Source organism: Rhodamnia argentea, chromosome 7 (assembly GCF_020921035.1).
Source record: "Rhodamnia argentea isolate NSW1041297 chromosome 7, ASM2092103v1, whole genome shotgun sequence".
NCBI lineage: Eukaryota > Viridiplantae > Streptophyta > Magnoliopsida > Myrtales > Myrtaceae > Rhodamnia > Rhodamnia argentea.
In genome coordinates this window covers 9,014,323-9,036,683 of record NC_063156.1, presented here as the reverse complement: position 1 = coordinate 9,036,683, position 22,361 = coordinate 9,014,323, and the positions used below count along the sequence as shown (strand labels likewise).

Below are 22,361 nucleotides of genomic sequence, written 5' to 3'. Positions count from 1 at the left end.
AAAAAAAATTAACTTCCGCCGAAATAGTTTGAGTATGCAATCGTTTGTGTCATGCGATACGTCCTCTAGCCCTTCTCTGTCTATTTTGTCTATGTGATTGCCTTGTGGTGATGGCTGAGAACTCAAGTCAATAACAGAATACTAAAACAATATAATGCTTCCTTTGTTTCGCGAAAAAAATGTGGCATTTCTTGAAAATCTTTTCCAATCAAACCGACCATGTTACATCTTGGCCGGCGCGAAGAAGGCTCTAGGAAAAAGAGAAGAGAAAGATGACAGACTTCCACATCTAATGAAATGGATTGGGATGCTCTTTGGAGAAGTCAATGAGGAAGTGACATCCACAAGAAGCTTGTCGCTGAGGAAAGTCTGTCCTATCACTGTTGGAGTTGGAGACTAAGTCGATGGTCTGTCTTTCCAAGTCGTTCATTAATTCGCACCCATGCCGGTCTTTCCGTGTTCGTTTACGTGCAAGTTAGTTCCATCTAGATGGGAAATTAAGAGAACCCGCTTTGGACGGGTCTTGGGCAGAATCATTGTTTGGATCCAGGTCTACATGGACCCCTCCCATCATAAACACCATGCCGGTCTTTCCGAGTTCATTTATGTGCAAGTTGGTTCCATCTAGATGGTAAATTAAGTGAACCCGTTTTCGACGGGTCTTGGGCAGAATCATTCTTTGGATCCAGGTCTACATGGACCCCTCCCATCATAGCCGCTAAGCATGTGGAACCCATCTGAGAGTCACACTTCGCTCAACGGCTGTGATTGCATATTAGGTCAATGGACCGGTGATCCAGGAAGATTTCTCAAGGTTTTGGTTCATAAAAGCGAAATTTGTCTATTAAAGATGAACTTCCTCGTCATTAAAAAGAATGCAAAAGAAATATGTTTCGATCTATATCATGATCAAATCCGATATAGGCTTCCAAGTGAAACTACCCGATCTCCCCTAATGTTTGAAAGACAAAATGTTTCAACAATGCAAAAGCAAAATGTTTACAGACCTCTCTTAACTTCCTTGAATTTAAAGAGTGAACAGACAAGTGCTTGGTTACTGGTCTTTTTGTACGCAAACATTGCCTTTTGTACCAATTTCTGCCCGCGTTTCATTTTTTTGTACATGACAGTAGCATTTACGGCTGAGGTAGTACATTTCAAGTTTCGAAGACAGTGAAGAATGGAGATGTTGAAAGGGCAAAATCAAGTTTATACATAATAAAAGGACGCGGTTATCTTAATTCCCTCGGAGAAAACAGGAGTCAATCAGAAAAACTCGTTTGAATCCTAATCACACAAAGCGTCACTTCAAATTATATGCAGGTGCCTTATCAAAGTTTCCATTAAAGGGGTCATAGGAAAAAAAGAAAGATGGTGCAGATGTAGTCCGGTGAATTTCCAACCCTTTCCTTCATTTTTTAACTGGAAAATCCTAGATGCGAAGGAGGCCTGGCTGTCCAAGCACTCATGTCTTATTTTTGTCACAACGGAAGACTTGCTCATGATTATTGATTGAAGCACATCCAAGAAACAAAAATTGCTTTTCGCTAATATGTATTGCGTCATGCGATGGCACTACTCCGTCTGTTTTGTATATTTGATTTCTTTGTGGTGATCACTGAGAATTCGAACTAGTAGTAGAACAATAGTTGAGTCGTTAAATACGTAGATGTTACAACTACTTCCATCCTCAAGGAAGCATCCTGAAAGATACTAGGAAGTAACACCCAGAACATGAATATTCTTCCCTTCTTGCCCCTGGAATAACTATATCAAGGGACTCAGCCCATATGCCTTTCTCCGTAAGTGTTAGGTTCATGGACATTGCAATCGTGAAAATCATGTCCAACTCGGTTCTTCAAGTCCTTTTCCTTTTGGTTTCCCTCGCGGCACGAGCATCAGGAGCTGCACTTGGTCTTGCAAGGCCTAACTGTTCTGAAACATGCGGGAACGTCGTCATTCCCTTCCCCTTCGGATTAGGAGCTGGGTGTTTCCTGGATGACTGGTACGAGATCGTCTGCCAGCAAAACAACACGCTTCCCATTCTAAACAAGATTGGGCTGCGCGTCCTCAACATTTCACTCCCCTTTTACAGGGAACCTTACAGTGAATTTGGAGGTGAATACACGAACGGCATGATTAGCGTCAGTGTTCCAGTAATTTACTCAAATGCAAGCTGCAGGGGGGACGGAGTTGGTATGCCGGTGAGCCTCGAAGGAAGTCAGTTTGTCTTCTCCCAGACGTCGAACGTCTTTGCGTCAGTTGGTTGCAACACCGTGGCAATCGTGAAGAGTACAGAATCAGCTGTTGTCGGTTGCAGGTCGAAATGTGCTGGAACCAACATTAGCCGGTATAGTGCTTGTTCTGGGAGGGGTGGATGCTGCTACACTTCGCCCCCCTCTAACCTGCAGCGCTTTGATGTGGAATTCAAAGAGGAAGGCGGACACCAAGGGTGCCAGTACGCTTTCCTGGCAGATATATCATGGTTCTCGAGGTCTGACTCTGTAGATTTATATGATTTGAGACTGAATAATACGGTTCCAGTGGTGTTGGAATGGGGAATTGCAAACAATACCAACTATGCGCTTGAGCTTATGGGGCGAGAATACTGGAGCATCTGCAACGCAAATAATCAATATGAAAGTGAAATGCCATTTATGCAGTGCCTCTGCCGTCCGGGGTTCGGCGGTAACCCCTATCTTATTGGAGGATGCCGAGGTAACGTACTTGATGTTATCACAGTGAAGTGGCTTGTTCATTCCCAGATTTTTTCCCTGAAAATAATGCATTCACACTGTTTAACAATCACATGCATGCTTTTCTGCCTTCCTTTTGTTTTATTTTTCTGTCCGAGATTATACAAAGTGAACGCAACTTTGAACAAAATTGATTAGACCGATAATAATTTACTGGAAATGAAGGGGTGCATGACGGTCTTCTCGTATCATATTTTAAGCCAGCGAATTAACAATTTATGAGGAAATGCGACCTACTAGTCTTGCTGCTTTTACCCAAAGAGATGTGTTTTACTGCTAATACACTTATTCTATATTTGTCATCAGATATTAATGAATGTGAAGTTCTTGAATAACCAAAACCATGCTAAAGTAAGGGAATTTTTTTTTTTTTTTTTTTTTGGTAAAGTAAGTAGTATATTCACTTTTCATGGCGCAAATTACATAGAGGTAGCTGAACACAAAAACCTCGTACCCATTATGACACTTGGGTGTGTCACAACGGGTGCAAAGGTGTTACAGCTGAACAAAGGACAAGCCTACACGAATAGCCCAGAATACATGAATGCTAAAGTAAGGTTGATACTCATAATTTACGAAAAATTGATTGGTAATGAAATGTGAAATCTTGTGGCAATAATTAAAGGGATGGAGCTTTTGTTTAATCTCACGTGGAAGAGGAAGTATTAAAAGCATTTTCTCCCTTTTTTTTATTTTTATTTTTTGCTGCCTCAGTGTTATTCACAGTGAATGCATCCTCAATTTACTCATGGAGATGGATGCACCGCTAACACCTTTTTGTTTTTCATCTTTTTTCCACAGATATCAACGCATGTCCAGATCCAAATCAAACTCTTTGCCCTAATGGCTGTGTCGACCTTCTGGGCGGCTATGACTGCGTCCCCGACAATGGAACAACTGATGGTAGAAGGACCGATGTTAAAAAAGGAGCAACCTTCTTTGTTATCCGTATGTAAATCTTCTAATCTATATGCATAGACTTCCTCATGCGCTTATTGTTTTCAACCATGATATACCATAGCTTAAATTTTGTTCATATGAGATACAGAAAGAAGTTCAGTTTACCCTTCATCCTAACATTAGCATATGTTCACTTGTGATGATTGCAGCCACAAGAAACTTTCCTTGCGTGCTGTGCTTATGTATATTGCATGAGAAAATACTAGTTGTGTTGCTGGTTGAAATCTATCCAACCATATGCAAAGTTCTTTCCCTCTTTTTTTTTTTTTTTTGGGTTCATTTTTCCACGTACCACGTAGTGTCAAGAATGTCGAAAGCCTTGCCAGCTTGATCGGTTGCACATTGATTAGAGTGACCCACTAAACGAAATTCCAGCTGAAGAAACAACTTAATTATTTCTAGGAGAGTTTTTCTGACCTTGTATCGTACAAATTTTTACCCCCACAGGCATCGGAGCAGGCCTTGGAGCGCTAGGAGATTTGTTGCTTTTCTCATGGTGGTTGTACAGACTCATCAAAAAGAGGAGAGAAACTAAGCTCAAAGAGAAGTACTTTAAACGAAACGGTGGTCTTTTGTTGCAACAACAGCTGTCTTCACCCGAAGGCAATGTTGAGAAGAGCAAATTATTCAATTCCAAGGACTTGGAGAAGGCCACGGATCGTTTCAACAAGGATAGGATACTAGGGCAAGGTGGACAGGGTACTGTTTACAAAGGAATGTTAACAGACGGAAGGATAGTTGCTATCAAGAAATCAAAAGTGATAGACAAGGAAAAGGTCGAACAATTCATCAATGAGGTGGTCATTCTCTCGCAAATCAATCATAGGCATATTGTTAGACTATTAGGTTGCTGCTTGGAGACGGAAATTCCTCTCTTAGTGTATGAATTCATACCAAATGGGACGTTGTACCAATGTCTACATGACCCAAATGAGCAATTTCAAATGCCATGGGACATGCGCCTACGAGTTGCAACTGAAATCGCTGGAGCCTTAGCCTACTTGCATTCTGCGGCTTCTATACCCATTTATCATCGAGATATCAAGTCCACCAATATTCTCATGGATGAGAAATATCGGGCAAAAGTAGCAGATTTCGGCACTTCCAAGTCAGTTTCTCTCGATCAAACTCACGTAACCACATTGGTGCGGGGGACTTTCGGATACTTGGATCCAGAGTACTTCCAAACAAGCCAATTTACAGACAAAAGCGATGTGTACAGCTTTGCAGTGGTCCTTATCGAACTCTTGACGGGGCGAAAGCCAATCTCTCGGCTGGAGGAAGAAGAAGGAAGAAACCTCGCGGCGTACTTTATGATCTCTATGGAAGAAGATTCTGCGTTCGACATGGTTGATGCTCAAGTTTTGGAGGAGGGTACGGAAGAAGAGATTGCAGCAGTTGCTGACCTCGCAAGAAGGTGCTTAAACTCAATTGGGAGGAACCGGCCGACGATGAAGGAAGTGGCAATGGAGTTGGAGCGAATAATGAAACTCCGAAATCCGTTGGATTTCCAACAGAAGCGAAGTACTTCGGATTTCCTGCAAGATCAAGAAGACGTCGAGGCCACCGAATCTCACGACACTAGTTTCACATCTAGCGAGTCTTATCATGTGGACTTGGATGTAACAACATTCTCCGATGTGCAGCCATTCGCACATTGCGAAACATGGTAAAGGCAGCTCTTTCCAGCACTATCCGCCTGCAAGAACGTCCAGCTACACATGCAGAGACAAGCGGCACCAGAAATAGATCTTTTCCGTTCGTGTGTCATGAAAGGGATTATTGTGCCGCGAGGATCCATGAATACTTTAATCCTTACGGTTGCATTTGTACTCTTTCTTTTCTTTTTTTTAAATCAGTGTTGAAAAGAGCTGTGACTCGATTTCAGTTTCAGAAACATGATGGGATCAATTTCAAATAACGAACGGGAGCGTGATCAAACAATGCATCAAAGTTCGTACAGTGCATGAAAAGTCTCTTCTTCTTCCACTTAAATACCAATAATTAAGGGACTCAGCCATATGCCCTTTCTCCATAGATTTAGGTCCATGCACTTGCCAAACGTGAAAGTCACTTCAGATTTCGGTTTTTCAAATTCGTTTGCTCCTGGTTTCCCTCACAGGACAAGCACCAGGAGCTGCACCTGGAATTCCAAGCCCGGAAATGTACTGAAAAATGCCGGGACGTCAACATTTCCCCACCCCTTAGGAATTTGAGCCGAGGGTCAGTTCAATGACTGGGATGAGATCGGCTGCCGGCAAAACAGCACGGTTCCCAGGACCAAATAAGATGGGATTACGAGTTCTCATCATTTCACTCCTCTCTCACAGGGGATACCTATATGAGATTTTGTGAGACATCTCCCAATTGTTCTAAAAGCTTAAATTGTCAGAAAAATGTGTGGTTCAAAATTTAAATATTCTATTACGAAGGTCCTGAGTTCGAGTCTTTTCAAGCCCTTATTTGTCTCCAAATGAGATTTCCACGTTTAGTTCTAGACTAATAATAAATAAATAAAAAAGGAGGCTAGAACAACGTGCCAATAGTGAATACAACACATTTGGTAGTTGTTGGTTGCAGGTCGAAATGTGCCGAAAGCCTGAACCACCGCTTACATCAGCTAGTAGCATAGTGATTGTTTCGACAGGGACAAATATAGGGAAGCAGTCTGTTCATTTCCAAATTTTACAAAGTGTGCACTTTCAACTGGATGAGCAAAACGAACCGGACCGGCCTGGATAGGATCGAGATCGGATCGGACCAGCCAGGTTGGTCCGGTCCTTAAGAGAGGCAATCCAATCCAGTCCCCAGTTCCATGGTGGATGGAACCGGACTGGACCACCTAAAGTATATATAATTATTAGTTAGGTACTAGCAATTAAAACAAAAAAAAATTAGAAATTTTTGAAGAACTATTTAACCTTGTTTTCCCATCTTATGCCCGATACTCATTCCTCTCCTCTTTGTGACGCCTTGAAAATCCGACATTTATTATTAGTAGAATTTAGCTTATGGAAAGACTCTGAATTATAGTTTGTTGCTCAGAATTGAATTTCTAAGAATTAAGTGACGGAAATTGGAAATGTCATGAATCGTCAATCGAATTGGATTATGGTTCGATCGATTAGTCGTCACGCCTTGGAATTAGAAACCCTCGTACCCGAACCTCGTTCCGACCAAAACGACTTGAGATCGGACTAAATTACCCTCCATCGGATTGCCGGATGTTAGGATTACCCTTGGTTGCAAAATGACCAAAATACCCCCAGCCAAATTGCAAAATTACCAAAATGCCCCTGGGGTTTTATGAATTAAAGGACAAGACAATTAAGATGTGGACCCCACCTTATCACATGAGTCACCCCCAAGTCAAAATTCTAGACTACCCTCTCTCTCTCTCTCTCTCCCCCTCACGTGAACAACCCCCCCAACCGACTCTCTCTCCCATTCTCTGCTTTCTTGGCCGAGACACACCACCACCTCCTCCTTCCTTACCCGACGCCTTCACCACCTCCAGCTCTGCCGCACACCACCCACCGTCGCCTTCTCCACCGCCTGCAGCCACCGTAGCCGCCGCGAGACAGCCCCACCGAAGCCTCCTCTGCTCTGTGCTCTGTCTCCGCTGCTGTTGCAGCTTCTATTTGGCGTTGCTTTTGGCCCCAGCTTGCTGTCCAGCTTCACCCGCAGCCTCCATTGAACCTCCACCACTCCCCTAACTCACAGCCACCACCTGCCGCCTCACGCAGTCGCCGTTTACCGTCTCACAGCTTCCACAGACTGAGTCCCCTGTGTTCGTCCTGGTACTGGCCGAGCTGCTGTTGCCTCTGGTTGCCTCCCTTTGCCGCTATAACCGCCACCACACCACCTCCTCGCCCTCCTCTGAACACCCCTAGCTACCTCACCACGCTCCCGTCTCGGAGCAGCAGCCCGAGAGCCTCGTACCAGTCTGCTCTGCCCCTGTTTTCTCTGTACTGCCCTGTTCCACCCTCTGTTCACCACTCCAGCCGCCTCCTCCACCCTGCTCCGACCACTGTGGGCCACCATCAACCTCCCTCGACACCCTCAAGGTCCCCCAAGCCACTCCCGCCGCACACCACCAGCCATAGCCACGGGAACAGCCACGAACAGCCCCGGATTGGCCCTGTTATGCCCTGTTCCAGCTACCCGTGCCCTGTTTTGGGCCTGATTGTGGGCCGTGTCCTGAATTTCTAAGCCGCATGTCCGGGCCCTTGTGCCGGTTTGCCTGGGCCCTTGGGTGTACACTAGGTCAACAAGTAACACGTGTCAATGCCCACTTGCCTAGAACAGAACTCGTGATTGACCTGCTCAACTAGAGCCGTCAATTTTTGCGGGCCCTAGTTAAGGGTAGGGCATGCAACCGGACCGGACAAAATCGGAAATCAGATTGGGCTGCCCGAAAAAAAGGGTCTAGTTCCCAATTCCAACGTGAGCAAGTCTAGTTTTCGGTTCCAAATTTTTTGAATCGGCTTGAAAAGGTTCGGTTTTTTATTTCAAGTGAAGACCCATACAGGAATCAGATCTATTATAGTACCGGTTCTTAGCTAAGTAAAAATAACATAATTTCTTTAAGTTAGATCCTAACTCCGCGTCGTCTCATTTATCTCTTTTTTATTCTTTGTAGCCCCTTTCTCTATTCTTTGCAGTAATAGATGGATGGAGAATGGAGTTTAAAAATTTATTTTGATGAATGAGGAACGGAGTTTTATAATTTATCTTTTACGTCACATATTTGAACTTTCTATTCTTCATAATTATATGTGGCTACATGTTTCAACTTTTCATTGTTTATAATTGTACGTGACTACGTGTTTTGCGGAAAGGGATTTATGTTGATCATCTTTTACTGGAGCGGTTTTTTGCTCAAATTGTTTTGCTGTAAAAAATAAAATCAAAAAAGGCAAAAAAAAATTTCAAGTAGATCCCGAAACCGGATCAAAAAAATAAGATAAGTTCGAGAATTGGTTCCAAAAAAATAATGTAGGTTCTAATTTCTAAAAATTGAGAACCGATTATAATATGATATATTTCAGATTCCGAGTATGGAACCGATCACCCCAGGGTCGAAAGTTGGAGGCAACTCAGGCAAGAATATCTCTTTGGTAGTCAATAAGCAGGTGGGACCCCGACTGGCCCGATTAATTTCACCATTCCATGCTAATCTCTTTGCTGTGTCTTTAGTAAATAGTTTTATGAAAATTCTAGAATATAGATTGAAACTCTCCTAGTTTAAATTTTTAAGTAATTAGAGTTTTATCATTTATGAAGGCTCCTCCTAATTTCTTCCACGGTTAGAATATGCCAAGCAATAGTCACTTGTATAAAAAAAAGAAAAAAAGACAAATAGAGTAGGGATAGATTGTGAAATATCGAGAACATGCCTTAGTTTCGATTCGACGACCACTTATCTACGTAGCTCAAATCATGGAGATAACAATCATATATCCATTCGCAAAATCTCACATTAAAAATCCAAATTGTCCGCCTCGGAAACCCTATTTTTTTGCATCTTGTATAGAGATATGGTGGTTTGGCTTTTTTAGTTTCGGGTTTTTTTGAATGGTTTTTGTGTTTTCGGTAGGTATGAGAAGTTCGATTTGGGGATGGACATTTTTTGGACAGAAAATGTAAAAATAATTGCTATGAATGTGCAAAATGGTCGTCAAAAATATATGTGTGTGATCATTAGATATTGACCAAAAAAAAAAAGATCATTAGCTAAAAGAAGAGTAATTATTTTTTTTTCTCAATAAGATAAAACATGTGGATGTTGACAGTTGATTTCACAGAGGGAAAGTTACCAAAAACGGTTATAAACTTATTGCAATTGTGCAAATTCAATTCTAATTTATTTTTTTTGGCCGATTGAGTTATAAACCTTTTAGCCATTCAATAATCGCTTAAAATTAAGGAAAATAGTGGGACGTTAGAGAAAAATTGGAAAAAAAATCCAAAAAGTCATAAACTTATTATATGGCAGCCAATTCAGTTCTAATCTTTTTAATTATATCAATTTAGTCTTAAAATTTTTTATAATTTGTCAATTAGTCATAAACCTTCCAATTCCGTTATACTCCTAACCTTTTGATATTTGCCAACTTACTCCTAAATTTTTTTACGAATTACCAATGTAGTCTTCCAACTAATTTTGATAAAAAATTGCTTACACAGACAATTTTTAGATTTTTTTGAATTTTTATTTATTTATTTATTTTTATTTCATTTATTTTTATTTATGTTTCCCTTCGGAGGGCCAGAGAAAATTATCCAAAAAATCTTAAACTTACTGAATCTGTGTCAATTTAGTCATAAATTTTTTTTTTGGGCTAGTTGAATCCTAAACCTATTACATTTGTGCAAATTCAATCCATCCGGCCAATTTTGATCAGAAATCACTAGCATGGACATCGTCCGTTCCATGTGGCGCGGCGGTCCGATCTAAATAATTTTTAATATATTTAAATTTTTTTATTTTTTTGTATTTTTTTTCTTCTTTCTTTCTTTATTCTTTCTCTTCTTCCTCTAGTCAATCGTCAATAAATGGTATATAACTGAAATAGTATAATTGAAAGGTTTAAGATTGAATTGCCTGCATTACCACATGTTTAGCTTATTTTTCAAAAAATTTCCCAAAACAATTACAGATAAATAAAACGAAGCAAATGAAATCACAGTCTTCAATTATTTGTTTATCGGCGTAATTGCAACAACGGAGAGAGAGAGAGAGGGAGGGAAACAGATAATTAAGGTGATTTGTCTTAATCCAACGAACTTAGCGGGAAAAAATCAGGTCGTTGACAAAGCAAGGGGAATTTCTGATATTTGTTAAGGTTGTTTTGAGGCGGCGTGACTTGGTTCGTCCATTTCACGAGATTGTCAGAGAAAAATTAAGGAAAATAGTGGGACGTTAGAGAAAAAATCAAAAAAATCCAAAGAGTTCCAAACCTATTATATGGTAGCCAATTCAATCCTACGCTTTTTAATTATAACAATTTAGTGTTAGACTTTTTGACAATTTGTCAATTCAGTCATAAATCTTCCAATTTTGTCATACTCCTAAACCTTTTTGCATTCGTACAAATTCAATCCATCTAGCTAGTTTGGCCGGAAATCACTAGCATAGATATTCTCCGTACTATGTGGCGTGGCAGGCTAACGTAGGTAATTTTTATTACATTTCTATTTTTTTTTTGTATTATTCTTTATTCTTTCTTTCTTTGTTCTTTCTCTAGCCAATTGTCGGATCTCGAAGACCAGCTAGAGGAGAGCGCCGACAAAGTTGACCTTCCCAAATCTTGCCGTCATTAGGTGAGGCTTGAACTCAATTGATCTGGAGAGGGCCAGCCTTGCGAGGCAAACCTCACCCAGCGGCGGTGAGATAATTTGCTATTGGTAATTCGTTAAAAGTTTTAAAACTAAATTAATAAATTCTCAAAAGTGCTAAATTAACACAAATGAAAGGTTCGTGATTGAATTAGCGAATTGTCAAAAGGTATAGGATTGAAATGACACAATTGAAAGATTTAAAACTGAATTGCCTCCAATACCATAGGTTTAGGTATTTTTGAACAACTTTCCCAAAACAATTATAGATCAATCAAACGAAGCAAATGAAATCAGAGTCTTCAATTATTTGTTTATCGGCGTAATTGCAACAGCGGAGAGAGAGGAGCGAAACAGATAGTTAAGGTGATTTGTCTTAATTTAACGAACTTAGGGGAAAAAAATCAGGTAGTTGACAAAACAAGGGGAATTTCTGATATTTGTTAAGGTTGTTTTGAGGCATCGCGCCTTGTTTCGTCCATTTCACGAGATTGTCAGCACCTGAGCTGTTGAAAAACAAAACCAGAACCAGAACCAGAACGCAAACATCTGAGCAAATTAATCTTTCCTGGAGCAGTTGCAGCATTGCTCCCAACTTTGTAAGAAGTTCATGCTGGCGGTCAGGCGGAATTCAATTTGCGGAGCATTTGAACCGGTCTGCCGCCGAAATAGACAACGATCAAAATGAGCATGGTCCAAGAGAGAGGCTGGGCGAATGGCGAAGAAGATGACTACATGCAGGACGGAACCATGGATCTCAAAGGCAGACCCGTCCGGAGATCCGAGACGGGGCGATGGAGGGCTAGTTCCTTCATTGTAGGTAACGCGTGCGTTTTTTTTTTTTTCCTATGATCGTTCACAGGCATCAACAGGAACAGTTTCATTTCCTTCCGAAAACTCAAAGATTAGCCTGAGCTGGTAAATTAGTCGAATCTTGCGCCTCAAGAAATCTAAGAGCTTCAAGCTCGATTCCTGAGCGGCGGCGTGGAGGAAGCAGTTCTTTACGAGTCCCTTGTTCCATATACTTGTCCGACTTTGTTCGAACCTGAGAGAGCAAACTTAGCCTGATGCACGGAAGCTTATTCAAAACACGACTGACCGCTCAATACGAAACGAAAGAGCAGCATTTTTAGTTCATATACAATAGTGGCATCGATTTTTCTTCTTCATTTTATATGACTGGGATGCATTAATCTATGTAGCGTACGAGATTTTCGAGAGGATAGCATATTACGGAGTCGCATCGAACCTGGTATTGTACTTGACAAAGAGGCTAAAGGAAGTAACCGTGGAATCCGCCAACAACGTCACAAACTGGGCAGGCATAGTATGGATGACTCCCGTTTTTGGTGCGTATGTCGGGGACGTCCATCTCGGCCGGTACCGAACCTTTGTCATCGCCAGCATAATTTACCTCTTGGTAAGAATTTTTCCTCGAATCGGCCCTCCGAAGCTCCAGTGCATTTGAGAAACTATACAGACCATGTTAAAAACACTTATAGTATATACTATGCTCTTTGTGGCAGCATCAGACAATGTCAACAATGGCTTATTTTTCCGGGGGATGGGCCTATTGACTCTTATCAGTGAGTTTGCCTTCACTGAGTCCTTCGTGTGGCCCCGGAGTGAAAGAAGAAGACTGCATCTTGAAGGCGACGCCCTTCCAAGTCAGGCTCCTTCTACTTTGCCCTGTACGTCATTGCGCTCGGCAACGGCGGGACCAAGCCCAACATCTCGAGCATGGGCGCGGACCAGTTCGACGATTCCGAGCCCCGGGAGCGGATCCAGAAGGGCTCCTTCTTCAACTGGTGGATGTGCAGCGTCTTCACCGGCGCGCTCTTTGCCAACACGGTCATGATGTACATACAGGACAACGTCGGGTGGGACTGGGGCTATGGCCTCCAGACCATCAGGCTCGGGGTCGCGCTGCTGGTGTTCCTGGGAGGCACTCCTTTCTACCGGCACAAGAAGAAAGCGAGGAGCTCCTATGAAAGGTTGGCCCAAGCAGTAGTGGCTGCGGCCAAGAAGTGGAGGGTCCGCGTCCCCGACGATCCGAAGGAGCTCTACCAACTGAGCATGGACAAGTACGTGAGTTCTGGTAGACTCAGAATCGACCACACACCTATGTTAAGGTTCGTCATCAATGCTTAGATTATATCAGATCAGTATCTGCAGATTTATCTGTACTATAGGATTGCAATTTTCGTTCTAATTGAGCTGTTGGGGAACCTTAGTGATTGACAGAAACTGTTTGCATGTTTAGATGTTATGCAATTCGCCGGACATGGCTTTGATTTGAGAATTTTGGTTGTGGAATTCCCAGATTTTTTTATAAGGCCGCGACGAAGACCGGACCTACCTCGTCCTGGACATTGTGTACCGTGACCCAAGTCGAGGAAGCCAAGCAGGTCTTCAAGATGGTCCCGATCTTGATCGCCATGTTCGTCCCGAGCGCCATGCTCGGGCAGGTCACGACCCTGTTTGCCAGGCAGGCCTCGGCCCTGGACTGCAGCGTGGGCCACCACTTCAAGATACCGCCGGCAAGCCTCAAGGCCTCCATACAGGTCGCCATGCTGACAAGCCTTGTCCTCTACGACCGCGTCTTCGTGCCCGTGGTGCGCCGCTACACGAAGCACCCCCAGGGGATCACGATGCTCCAGAGGATGGGGATTGGGCTCTCACTCTTCGTGGTGGTCATGGCCACGAGCAGCCTGACTGAGCGCAGGCGGCTGAGCGTGGCGAGGGAGCGGGGCACGGTCGGCGTGCACGATACCGTCCCCACTCTCTGTCTTTGCCCTCCTCCCTCAGTTCATGCTGATGGGGGTCGCCGACACCTTGCTCGAGGCCGGAAAGCTCGAGTTCTTCTACGACCAGGCGCCGGAGGGCATGAAGAGCTTCGGGACCTCGTACTACACGACCAGCATGGGGATGGGGAGCTTCCTCAGCAGCTTCCTCCTCCAAACGGTCTCGACCATCACCAAAAGGAATGGCCAGCCGGGTTGGATCACGAACAACTTGAACCAGTCTCGCTTGGACTATTACTACGCCTTGATGGCCGTCCTCTGCTTTGTCAATCTGGTGTGCTACCTCCTGGTGGCCTGGAAATACACCTACAATGTGGACGCAACCGAGTACCGAAAGGAGCTGGCCATGGCGGCGCTCGGCGACACGGCGTCCCGAGACTAGAACATCTTGGGTCGGACCGTATCGTGCTGTTTTTTGGGTGGTTCTTAAAGTAGTTGGATCCCAAATGCATAGCAGTTGAAATTTTTGTCTATCATTCCACGTGCATAATTTTGCTAATTTTAGTATTTTAGGGAGTTTAATTATGCTAATTCACTTGCAAGCTAAGGGGTCAACCCGATTAGCTGCAAAGCGTCAAACATCAAAGTTTGGGTGCATAATCATCATTCAAATGTGTAATCTTTTTTAGTGAAATACATTTCAACGGCTTGTGATTACCTTGATTAAAGTCGAACGTGTGATTGAATTTGGACTCAACCAAGATGATGCAGAAGTTGAAAACAAGTAAAATTTATTGGAATTCGTGTATCTTATCAAAGCCAAACGAGGAATAAATAATCCATCTAATATATAAACAATTCGGGAAAATTGTCCAAAAAGTCTTTAATCTATTACAATTTTACCAATTTAGTCTCAAAACTTTTAATTTTATTAATTGAGTATAACATTTCACGTTATGCTTATTGAGTCCATCAAGCCAATTTTGGCTGGAAAATCATAGACGTGAATGCCGACAGTCCTATAGGGTACGGCCAACGCTAACGTGGATAATTCTTAATAATATTTATTTTTTTCTTCAATTGTCCTTCTTTACTTATTTTTCTTTTTTGCCTTTTCTTTTTTATTTGTTCCTTTTTCCCTTCGCCGGCCATCACTATGCCTCGTCAATGGCTAGCAGAGGTCATTGATCTCAACCGAGGGTCGCCCTCGCCGGCGACACCGTAACTTCGCGTCTTAATTAACGACATGAACGGCGTCGGGCCCGCTAGAGGTTCGTCACCAGAACTTCGCGTCTTAATTAACGCCCTCACCCACGTGTGGAATAACAAGAAACTCCCGATGCTAATAATTTTGAAGAAATCGATTCTAATTTTTGGATGATGGGCATATTTTAGACTAGAAAGAAAGTTGGTGAATTTTTTTTTTTTTGGTGTCTTTATATAAAATGTCTGGCAAATATTATGAAAGAATAGAGCTTAGAGACATAATACGATGATTTAAGTGAGAACTTGAATTGCGTAATGACATATTTAAGTGTCAAATTCGCGGTTTCTTGATTCATCGAATTGCCAATTACATCTTCTTTCAAAATCGCAAGTCGGCACAAATTGACGCGATGCCTCTTCGATTTTGGTTGATTCGCGCACGGGGTATGTTCAATTCTTTGTACACCACGAAATGCAACTTCGTGGCAAGTCATTAACTCATATTCTAACAAATGCATTTCTTAGCTAATGAATTATTGAGATACTTCATTAGTTCGGAGTGTTTTGATTCATGATATAGGCTTGTTTATTTAGGAAAGACGGCATCCTTATCTACCTATTCCTGCCAACCAGCAATGCACTACATTTGGCCCTCAACATATGAATTAGCAGTTCATAATAGGATAAATGAATGTTGCTAAGTGACTCGGATTAGCAGCTCGCAACTTCAATTAATTCGTAATCTCTGCCGGAAGAAGGTTGATAACTAATTCGAACCAAACTAGATATATCATATAAAAGCCGACAACTGTGACGAAAATAGATAATTTATCATCAGAGAGAATAATTTCGAAATGACCAAATCAACGACAATAATAAGATTTCTCAATCACTATTGCAGTCAAATCGAGAAGAATCCAAATATAAAGTGATCAATGCTCGAAGCAATTTTAAGCTCGAATTCGATCGGACTAAGTACTCAAACTAGTTATCAAAAAGAACGAATCGAGCTTCTTGGATTTCGATTTGTTAGTCGAGCTTTGTTAGCTCGGGCAAATATGATCGATCGGTTACGTCACGCCAACGGGGCCACCGGAAAAAGGGATACCATTTCCGTTTTAGTACCGGGCTTTGGCTCTCTGTTACATTTGCCCTTACAAGTGAAACTGAGGTAGCAGAACCAGAAGATAGCGCGCCGGCCATGTCCTCCTCCTCCTGCTCCTCCTGGTGTTCATCATCATCGTCAGCTTCTTCACCGATCTCCGCCTCCCCAGCGCCCTTCCCATCCACCTCCAAATTCAAGCCCATCCTCACAATCGCACCCCATGCCACCACAACCACCATCCCCAAAATGTCCCTCAAACCTCGCGACTTTCACAATCCTGCCCCCCAACCTCCCTCCTCCTCATCCTCCTCCATCCTCACCGCCTTGTCCGCCCTCCTGTTCGGCCCCTCTCTCCCCCCGGGCCTCCTCGTCTCCTCCGTCCGCTCCGCTTGGACCGCCGCCTGGCGCGTCATGATGTCGCAGCTCGCCCCCTCCGACCCCTCCGGCCGCTACGCCCGCCCCGCCTCCCGCTTCCGTCTCGCCGGCCCCGTCGCCCCGAGGCCCGGCGGCCTCCACCTCTACGTGGGCCTTCCCTGCCCGTGGGCCCACCGGGCGCTCGTCGTCCGGGCTCTCAAGGGCCTCGAGGAGGCCGTGCCAGTGTCCGTAGCGTCCCCGGGCGCGGACGGCTCGTGGGAGTTCCGGGACCCGCCCGGCCCCGGCCCCGAAAGGGGCGACCTGGTCCCGGGGCGGGACAAGGCCAACAAGCGCCGGAACCTGAGGGAGGTGTACGGGCTGAGGAGGGGAGGGTACAGCGGGCGTTGCACGGTGCCGATGCTGTGGGATGTGGATCGGAGCGACGTGGCTTGCAATGAGAGTTACGACATCATCAAGGTGTTCAATTCAGGCCTGAACGGGCTGGCCCGAAACCCGGAGGTGGACCTCTCGCCGCCCGAATTGGAGGAAGAGATTGAGGAGTGGAACCGGGTGATCTATCCCGGCGTCAACAACGGAGTGTACAGGTTTGAAAAAGTGTTAGTAAAATAGCGCTCTGGCTTCTCATTCCAACATTTTTGACAGATTGCTAAGGGCGTTTGTTGTGTCATTGTATTGCGACGGCAGGTGCGGATTTGCTCAGAGCCAAGAGGCCTACGACGCGGCAGTGGACGAGTTATTCGGCACCCTGGACAGATTGGAGGATCGGTTGAGCCGGTCGCGGTACCTGTGCGGCAGTGGGCTGACCCTGGCGGACGTGTGCCTGTTCACGACCTTGGTTCGGTTCGATCTCGTGTACAATGTCCTCTTCAAGTGCACAAAGAAGAAGCTGGTGGAGTATCCCAACCTTCATGGGTACATGCGCGACATTTATCAGGTACTAAATTCGCCATCCCTCGTTTCGGTTTCCAGTGCGAGACTAGCCATGTTCTGCGGGATTGTGCGATTTGCTGCCGCCGCGTAATTTCCGGTCATATTGTTGTTCGATTGGAATTCGAGTGCTTAATCCTGAACCTCTATCATAGGGGGAAGATGTCTTAGGTAAATGACGTTCGGACATTAGAGAGTTCGCTTCGGACGTTCTGATTAGGTCTCATCTCCAATTTTAAGATGGCAAATAGCTGGTCAGAAATCTCTCTAGGCAGCTAATAAACATTCTCAGGATGAAGATGCATGCTTCGATAGAGGATATGAAGGGGTTATGGCGAAATACTGCGCTTACTCCGGTTTCGTTAATGGAAATGTTAAAGGGCCGCGCAGGGCTATGTATAGGCAGTTCTGACGCCTCTACTTTTGAAGCAGGTGCCGAAGGTGGCGGCGACTTGCGATTTCGACGCGATCATGGATGGTTACTACAGATTTCTTTTTCCTCTAAACCCGGGCAATATCAAGCCAGCCATGCCTGCGGCTTTCGCGCACAATGCTTTATTCGAGCCCCACGACAGGGAAAGATTGTCATCACAAAGTAGAGGGACTTTGGTTAACACGTAACACAGACTCCTCCACAGTTAAAACTGCAGATAGATATGACTACAGAACACATTCTGTATTAGAAACAAATGCTCGAGTATATTTATGTTTCACACCCCTGAGGTCGTTTGAATTGCTTATACTCTCACAGGATTAATTGGGAAAAAGTAGCTGTCAAAAGAAATGCGTTTCCTACAAAAGCTAAGACAGGTTGCTTAAGGCACTCTCACAGTGGCTTCATGAAAGAGCCCTCTACAGCATACTCACTGTGATATCCTCGTCCCACATCGCCTAGGAAGGGAGTCCTGGGCTAGTTGATAAGGGGTTGGGGGGGCTCTTCAACTTGCATGAGGCCTTTTCTGGGCTGGGTGCCCGGAGAAACAAAACCGTGCGGGTTGCGAAGTCCAAAGCGGACAATATCGTGCAAGTGGGACCCCCGGGCGTTACAGTTGGTATCAGAGCCGACCGCATGTGGGGCCGCAACGGGCGCTCGCTGGTGCCGCTGAGGGGACGCTGTGCCGCTAAGGGGGGATTATGTGACATCCCTAGTACCCAAGTTAGAATAACCATTGGTAAGTAGAACATTAGTTGTTGCTCGTATTATCACCAGAAATTACATTTTGTATACCTATTTGGGGGGCTCTATACTTAGATGTTCCTTTAGGACAAGGAATGCTGATTCTATAGGTAGGGTTTATCCTTTATTAGATCTTCATTATCCTCTGTGAGAGAGAGAGAGAGAGAGAGAGACTTACTTTTCGAGCGTTTTACGTTTCGACAGAACTTACTGCCACATATACACTGGAATGGATTGAGAGAATTATCATGGTCGTCAAACTCAATACCATAATCCTACAAGGGCAAGAAGCATTAGGAGTACAAACAGTAGGCATCAGAATAATCAAATAACAAAGGTTTGACAACAAAAGCTCAAAAGAGTAGATCATAACCTCTTGAACCCGTGGGCAACATCCAAACAAGCAATTTACTGCAATCTTCTGTACTCTCAATAGAGAGACACTAATCTAAAATAGCTTTTACATAGTGCAAACTCTGGACAAAAAATAGTTATGCATGTATATTTGGACAGCATATGCTTCAGTCTGATTGTTATAATATGTGGACAAGGTACAAAAAAAGGGGACATTCCAATTTCCTTATTCCAGGTTCAATATAGAAATGTCCGCATTTCTTCTTCACTCATTGACCCTTGCAATCATATACGGAGACCAAGACACGCATATATACGTTTGATTTTATCGATGTAAGCACAGATGATGAGGCAAATGTCTCAATCAAGTTCTCAAATATGCATTTCAATTACCAAATCATTAGTCTCTAGAGCCTTGGGTTGGATCACTAGAGCACTTAATTCAATAAAACAATCAACATATCATGAGGGAATTATAGAACCTCCAGTTAAGGCTGAAAGATACCAAAAAGGAAAATTTCACTTGATGTCACAGCATGCAAATTAATCAGACTCGACAAAAACATAAATGACGCCAACATGAAATCACTGGGAATTTTAAGGATCCATCACATATCTTAAGTTGTAAAAAAGAATAGAACTAATTCAGCATATATCAAGTTGTAAAACTGAATAAAATCTTATCATTTTTCTCCTATGCTGAATTTATGGTGAATTTGTTGAAGATTACGGGCTGAAGATTCTGTTTCTCAAAACACAAGCATTAAAAATCATAGAAAGTCGTACAATTATATATCTCAATTACACAACATTCAGACAGGTCAGTCATCCTTCATAGTCCAGTGAAAGCAACACAAAAACAGAATACTCACAAACTGTTATCAAAATCAGGTACAACTCAATTGACGCACCCATGTCAGCTCTTCCAAGGCCTGTATTTTTCTAGCAGTAAATAATGCGAGCTGCAAGAAGAGTTTATGCAAGATATTATACTAGACCATCTCCTATAGAATAATAGTTCCCAAAAAAATAATGAAGATTAAGGCTTTTCATACACGATAGTAGTGATGCTTTGGGTCTCCACCTCAATTGGGATCTCAATTAAATTGGCATCATAACATCTAGCAATATAAACAAGGAAAATCAAAATTGCCACATGTGTATGTATATTTGGTAAAATTAGGAATAAAAATTTATAAATTTACTGCACAACCCATCCTTCCCAAGCTTGGAACTTTTGTGACATTTAAAACTGAGACTATGTTAGCTGAGATATAAATCCTCACATAAAACTAAACCAAAAGAAAAAACAGTACATGCATAATGGGCATAATGTGCATGAAGAAATTATGCCTGATTGGAAAAGGCTTAAGAAAATCTATGACAAGCTCCTTTACCTGAACAAAAATCAAATTCAACAGTAATTAAGGTCAACATACTACAAGTCCACCAAACTTCTTTCCATAATTAGTTAGCAAACCTTTTCCGTAAATCTGTTAAAATCAATCCATTGACAGAGTTATGCTGATAATAAGAAAATGGTGCATATAACATGGAATGTAGAATTTAAGACATATAATCAATTCATCGTGACTAAACCAATAGGCTCCTGATGATAACAATGATGCAGGAGTTCTGATTGTGGTTTCTATTGGACATCATTATTTTTCCGCTTTCGACAATTGAAGCAACTTTTTCTTCCAAAGCGACACACCAAGGGAGTGCCAACCTAGTAGGGTGTTTGCTTTTAGTTCTATAAGAGAGGACGAAAAGAAACCATAGAATAAGTGAATCCACCATCATCAGAAACTATGTTGATGGTCACCCGCATGTAAGAGTTATGCATATAACTAATTACTCCGTCCAAGGGACAAGAAGAAAAGGTGAAAACAGGACATATTTCCAAGGCCTCTGATGCTTACAGATAGAATCTCACAATGAGTCCATTACGAGTTAATCGCCATCAGCAAATTAGCTAAGTATTTGAGCTCTTTGACTGTAGGGGGTGAGGCAGTAAAAGATGAACATATTAGCTCTCCTAGTAACTAGCCTTCCAGCATCAAGAAATAGAGTGTTCTCTCATATGGCTTCCCTACCAAAGAATCTTACCTGAAAATGCAGTTCCAATTGGGGAAAGACCACGACTGGCTTTCAGCTGAATTTAAGAATGGGCAGCATAACTCTATAAGGATTGGAATAGGTTCAGTCTAGTCCTCTGATACCCAAAAAATTACCTGAGCAGATTTTCCTTTTCCCTTCCCACCTTCAATGCTTTCCTTTTCCACCACAGATGAAGATATCTCAGAGAGGTTTATAGTTTTCCTTTTCAGACTATGCTTGACAGCGAACTGCCATGAAGCTTGTGAAAGCTCTGGCCAAGAAGAGCTTGGACCTCAGATAAAAATATTTGGAGTTTTTTTGGGTTGTTGTCATCTCTAGGTGTCAATAACCACTCGGAAATTCTGTAACGAGTGGAAACAAATTATGCTGTGGTTCAGCTTAAGGTGTTTTATATGAGTACTAATTAATTTCTTTTGCTGATGCCCGTGATTAGAGAATCATTTTCATGATTTAGATTTCAGTGCCCCGTGTACATGAAAGATTTTGCTGATTAGTGCTTTAAATGTGTTACATCGTTCTGTTCAACTGACCTTCCACTTTAAGTGGGCATTGAATGCCTTTTCTCACGAGCTTGAAGAAGGGGACAATGCAAGAAATCAGAAAAAGCAGAGCAGAATAGGGTTCTGATGCCTACAGTCACTTGGAAACAATATCAGATTTAATACATGAATCCTACAATAATAAATAAGGAAAAACTTTCCAGGTGTGTTAAATTTCTATGCTGTTTCAATAGATAAGCTTGCAACGAAATTTGCATTCTCAAAGCTTTAGACCAAAAGATTTATGCTAAAAAAGTGAACTTTCTGTCAGGAGCTACTTTTACAAATTAGGCCATCCAATATTAAGTAATTTCCATCTCATAGGCGGATGCAATAAAAATATAAGAGCTCAAAGACCAAATCAACATATGAACGCTTCCTATCAAAAGAAACAAATACCTATGGTTGATGAACCTAGCAATGTTTCCATAGGTTCTTGAATCCAGACAAAGGGCTTCATCATCCTTCACACACATGGAGCTCCAATCAGAATCAAGGAGCACCTGATTGTGCCATGTAGGGTTTCGCTATATATATTTAGGGGAGAACAGGTCTCTATGATATAGAGAGGGTGTGAGAAAGAACGGATGTACACTTTTCTACGTTATTAGTGAAACATATCTCATCTCCCCGTGGACGTAGGTAGATGGAACATCTCCGTTGCCGAACCACGTAAATTCTTGTGTTGTGAGAATTTCCATTACTTTTTTGCATCGTTGATAGGATCGAATTAAGATATTCAACATCTTTGACCCA

The 22,361-nt window shown here is 42.8% G+C and overlaps 2 protein-coding genes, 1 long non-coding RNA gene and 1 pseudogene across 3 annotated transcripts; 3 read left to right on the top strand and 1 right to left on the bottom strand.

The window, feature by feature from the left end:
* Positions 1–1,791: 1,791 nt before the first annotated feature.
* Positions 1,792–5,389, top strand: LOC115730676 (wall-associated receptor kinase-like 1). Its single transcript, XM_048282589.1, has 3 exons — positions 1,792–2,718; positions 3,558–3,704; positions 4,164–5,389. Exons 1-3 carry the CDS (start codon positions 1,818–1,820, stop codon positions 5,387–5,389), a joined length of 2,274 nt encoding a protein of 757 aa, XP_048138546.1. The 5' UTR covers positions 1,792–1,817.
* A 6,352-nt stretch (positions 5,390–11,741) lies between these two features.
* Positions 11,742–14,243, top strand: LOC115730677 (annotated as a pseudogene).
* Positions 14,244–16,013: 1,770 nt separating this feature from the next.
* On the top strand, positions 16,014–18,187 carry LOC115730678 (glutathionyl-hydroquinone reductase YqjG). The gene is made up of 3 exons (XM_030661286.2): positions 16,014–17,071; positions 17,172–17,421; positions 17,847–18,187. Exons 1-3 carry the CDS (start codon positions 16,209–16,211, stop codon positions 18,033–18,035), a joined length of 1,302 nt encoding a protein of 433 aa, XP_030517146.2. The 5' UTR covers positions 16,014–16,208; the 3' UTR covers positions 18,036–18,187.
* A 386-nt stretch (positions 18,188–18,573) lies between these two features.
* LOC125316067 lies at positions 18,574–22,113 on the bottom strand. Its single transcript, XR_007199381.1, has 4 exons — positions 22,005–22,113; positions 20,001–20,066; positions 19,857–19,907; positions 18,574–18,866 (listed from the first exon to the last, which is right to left on the bottom strand). It is a non-coding gene; the product is annotated as an uncharacterized LOC125316067 (long non-coding RNA).
* Between the last annotated feature and the right edge of the window lie 248 nt (positions 22,114–22,361).

Bases quoted from the DNA above. Each gene is read 5' to 3' on its own strand.
- LOC115730676 (XM_048282589.1), top strand. From the start codon at position 1,818: ATGGACATTGCAATCGTGAAAATCATGTCCAACTCGGTTCTTCAAGTC. The intron at 2,719-3,557 runs GTAACGTACTTG...TTTTTTCCACAG, and splicing joins TCTTATTGGAGGATGCCGAG to ATATCAACGCATGTCCAGAT. The intron at 3,705-4,163 runs GTATGTAAATCT...TTACCCCCACAG, and splicing joins AGCAACCTTCTTTGTTATCC to GCATCGGAGCAGGCCTTGGA.
- LOC115730678 (XM_030661286.2), top strand. From the start codon at position 16,209: ATGTCCTCCTCCTCCTGCTCCTCCTGGTGTTCATCATCATCGTCAGCT. The intron at 17,072-17,171 runs GTTTGAAAAAGT...TTGCGACGGCAG, and splicing joins GTCAACAACGGAGTGTACAG to GTGCGGATTTGCTCAGAGCC. The intron at 17,422-17,846 runs GTACTAAATTCG...CTTTTGAAGCAG, and splicing joins ACATGCGCGACATTTATCAG to GTGCCGAAGGTGGCGGCGAC.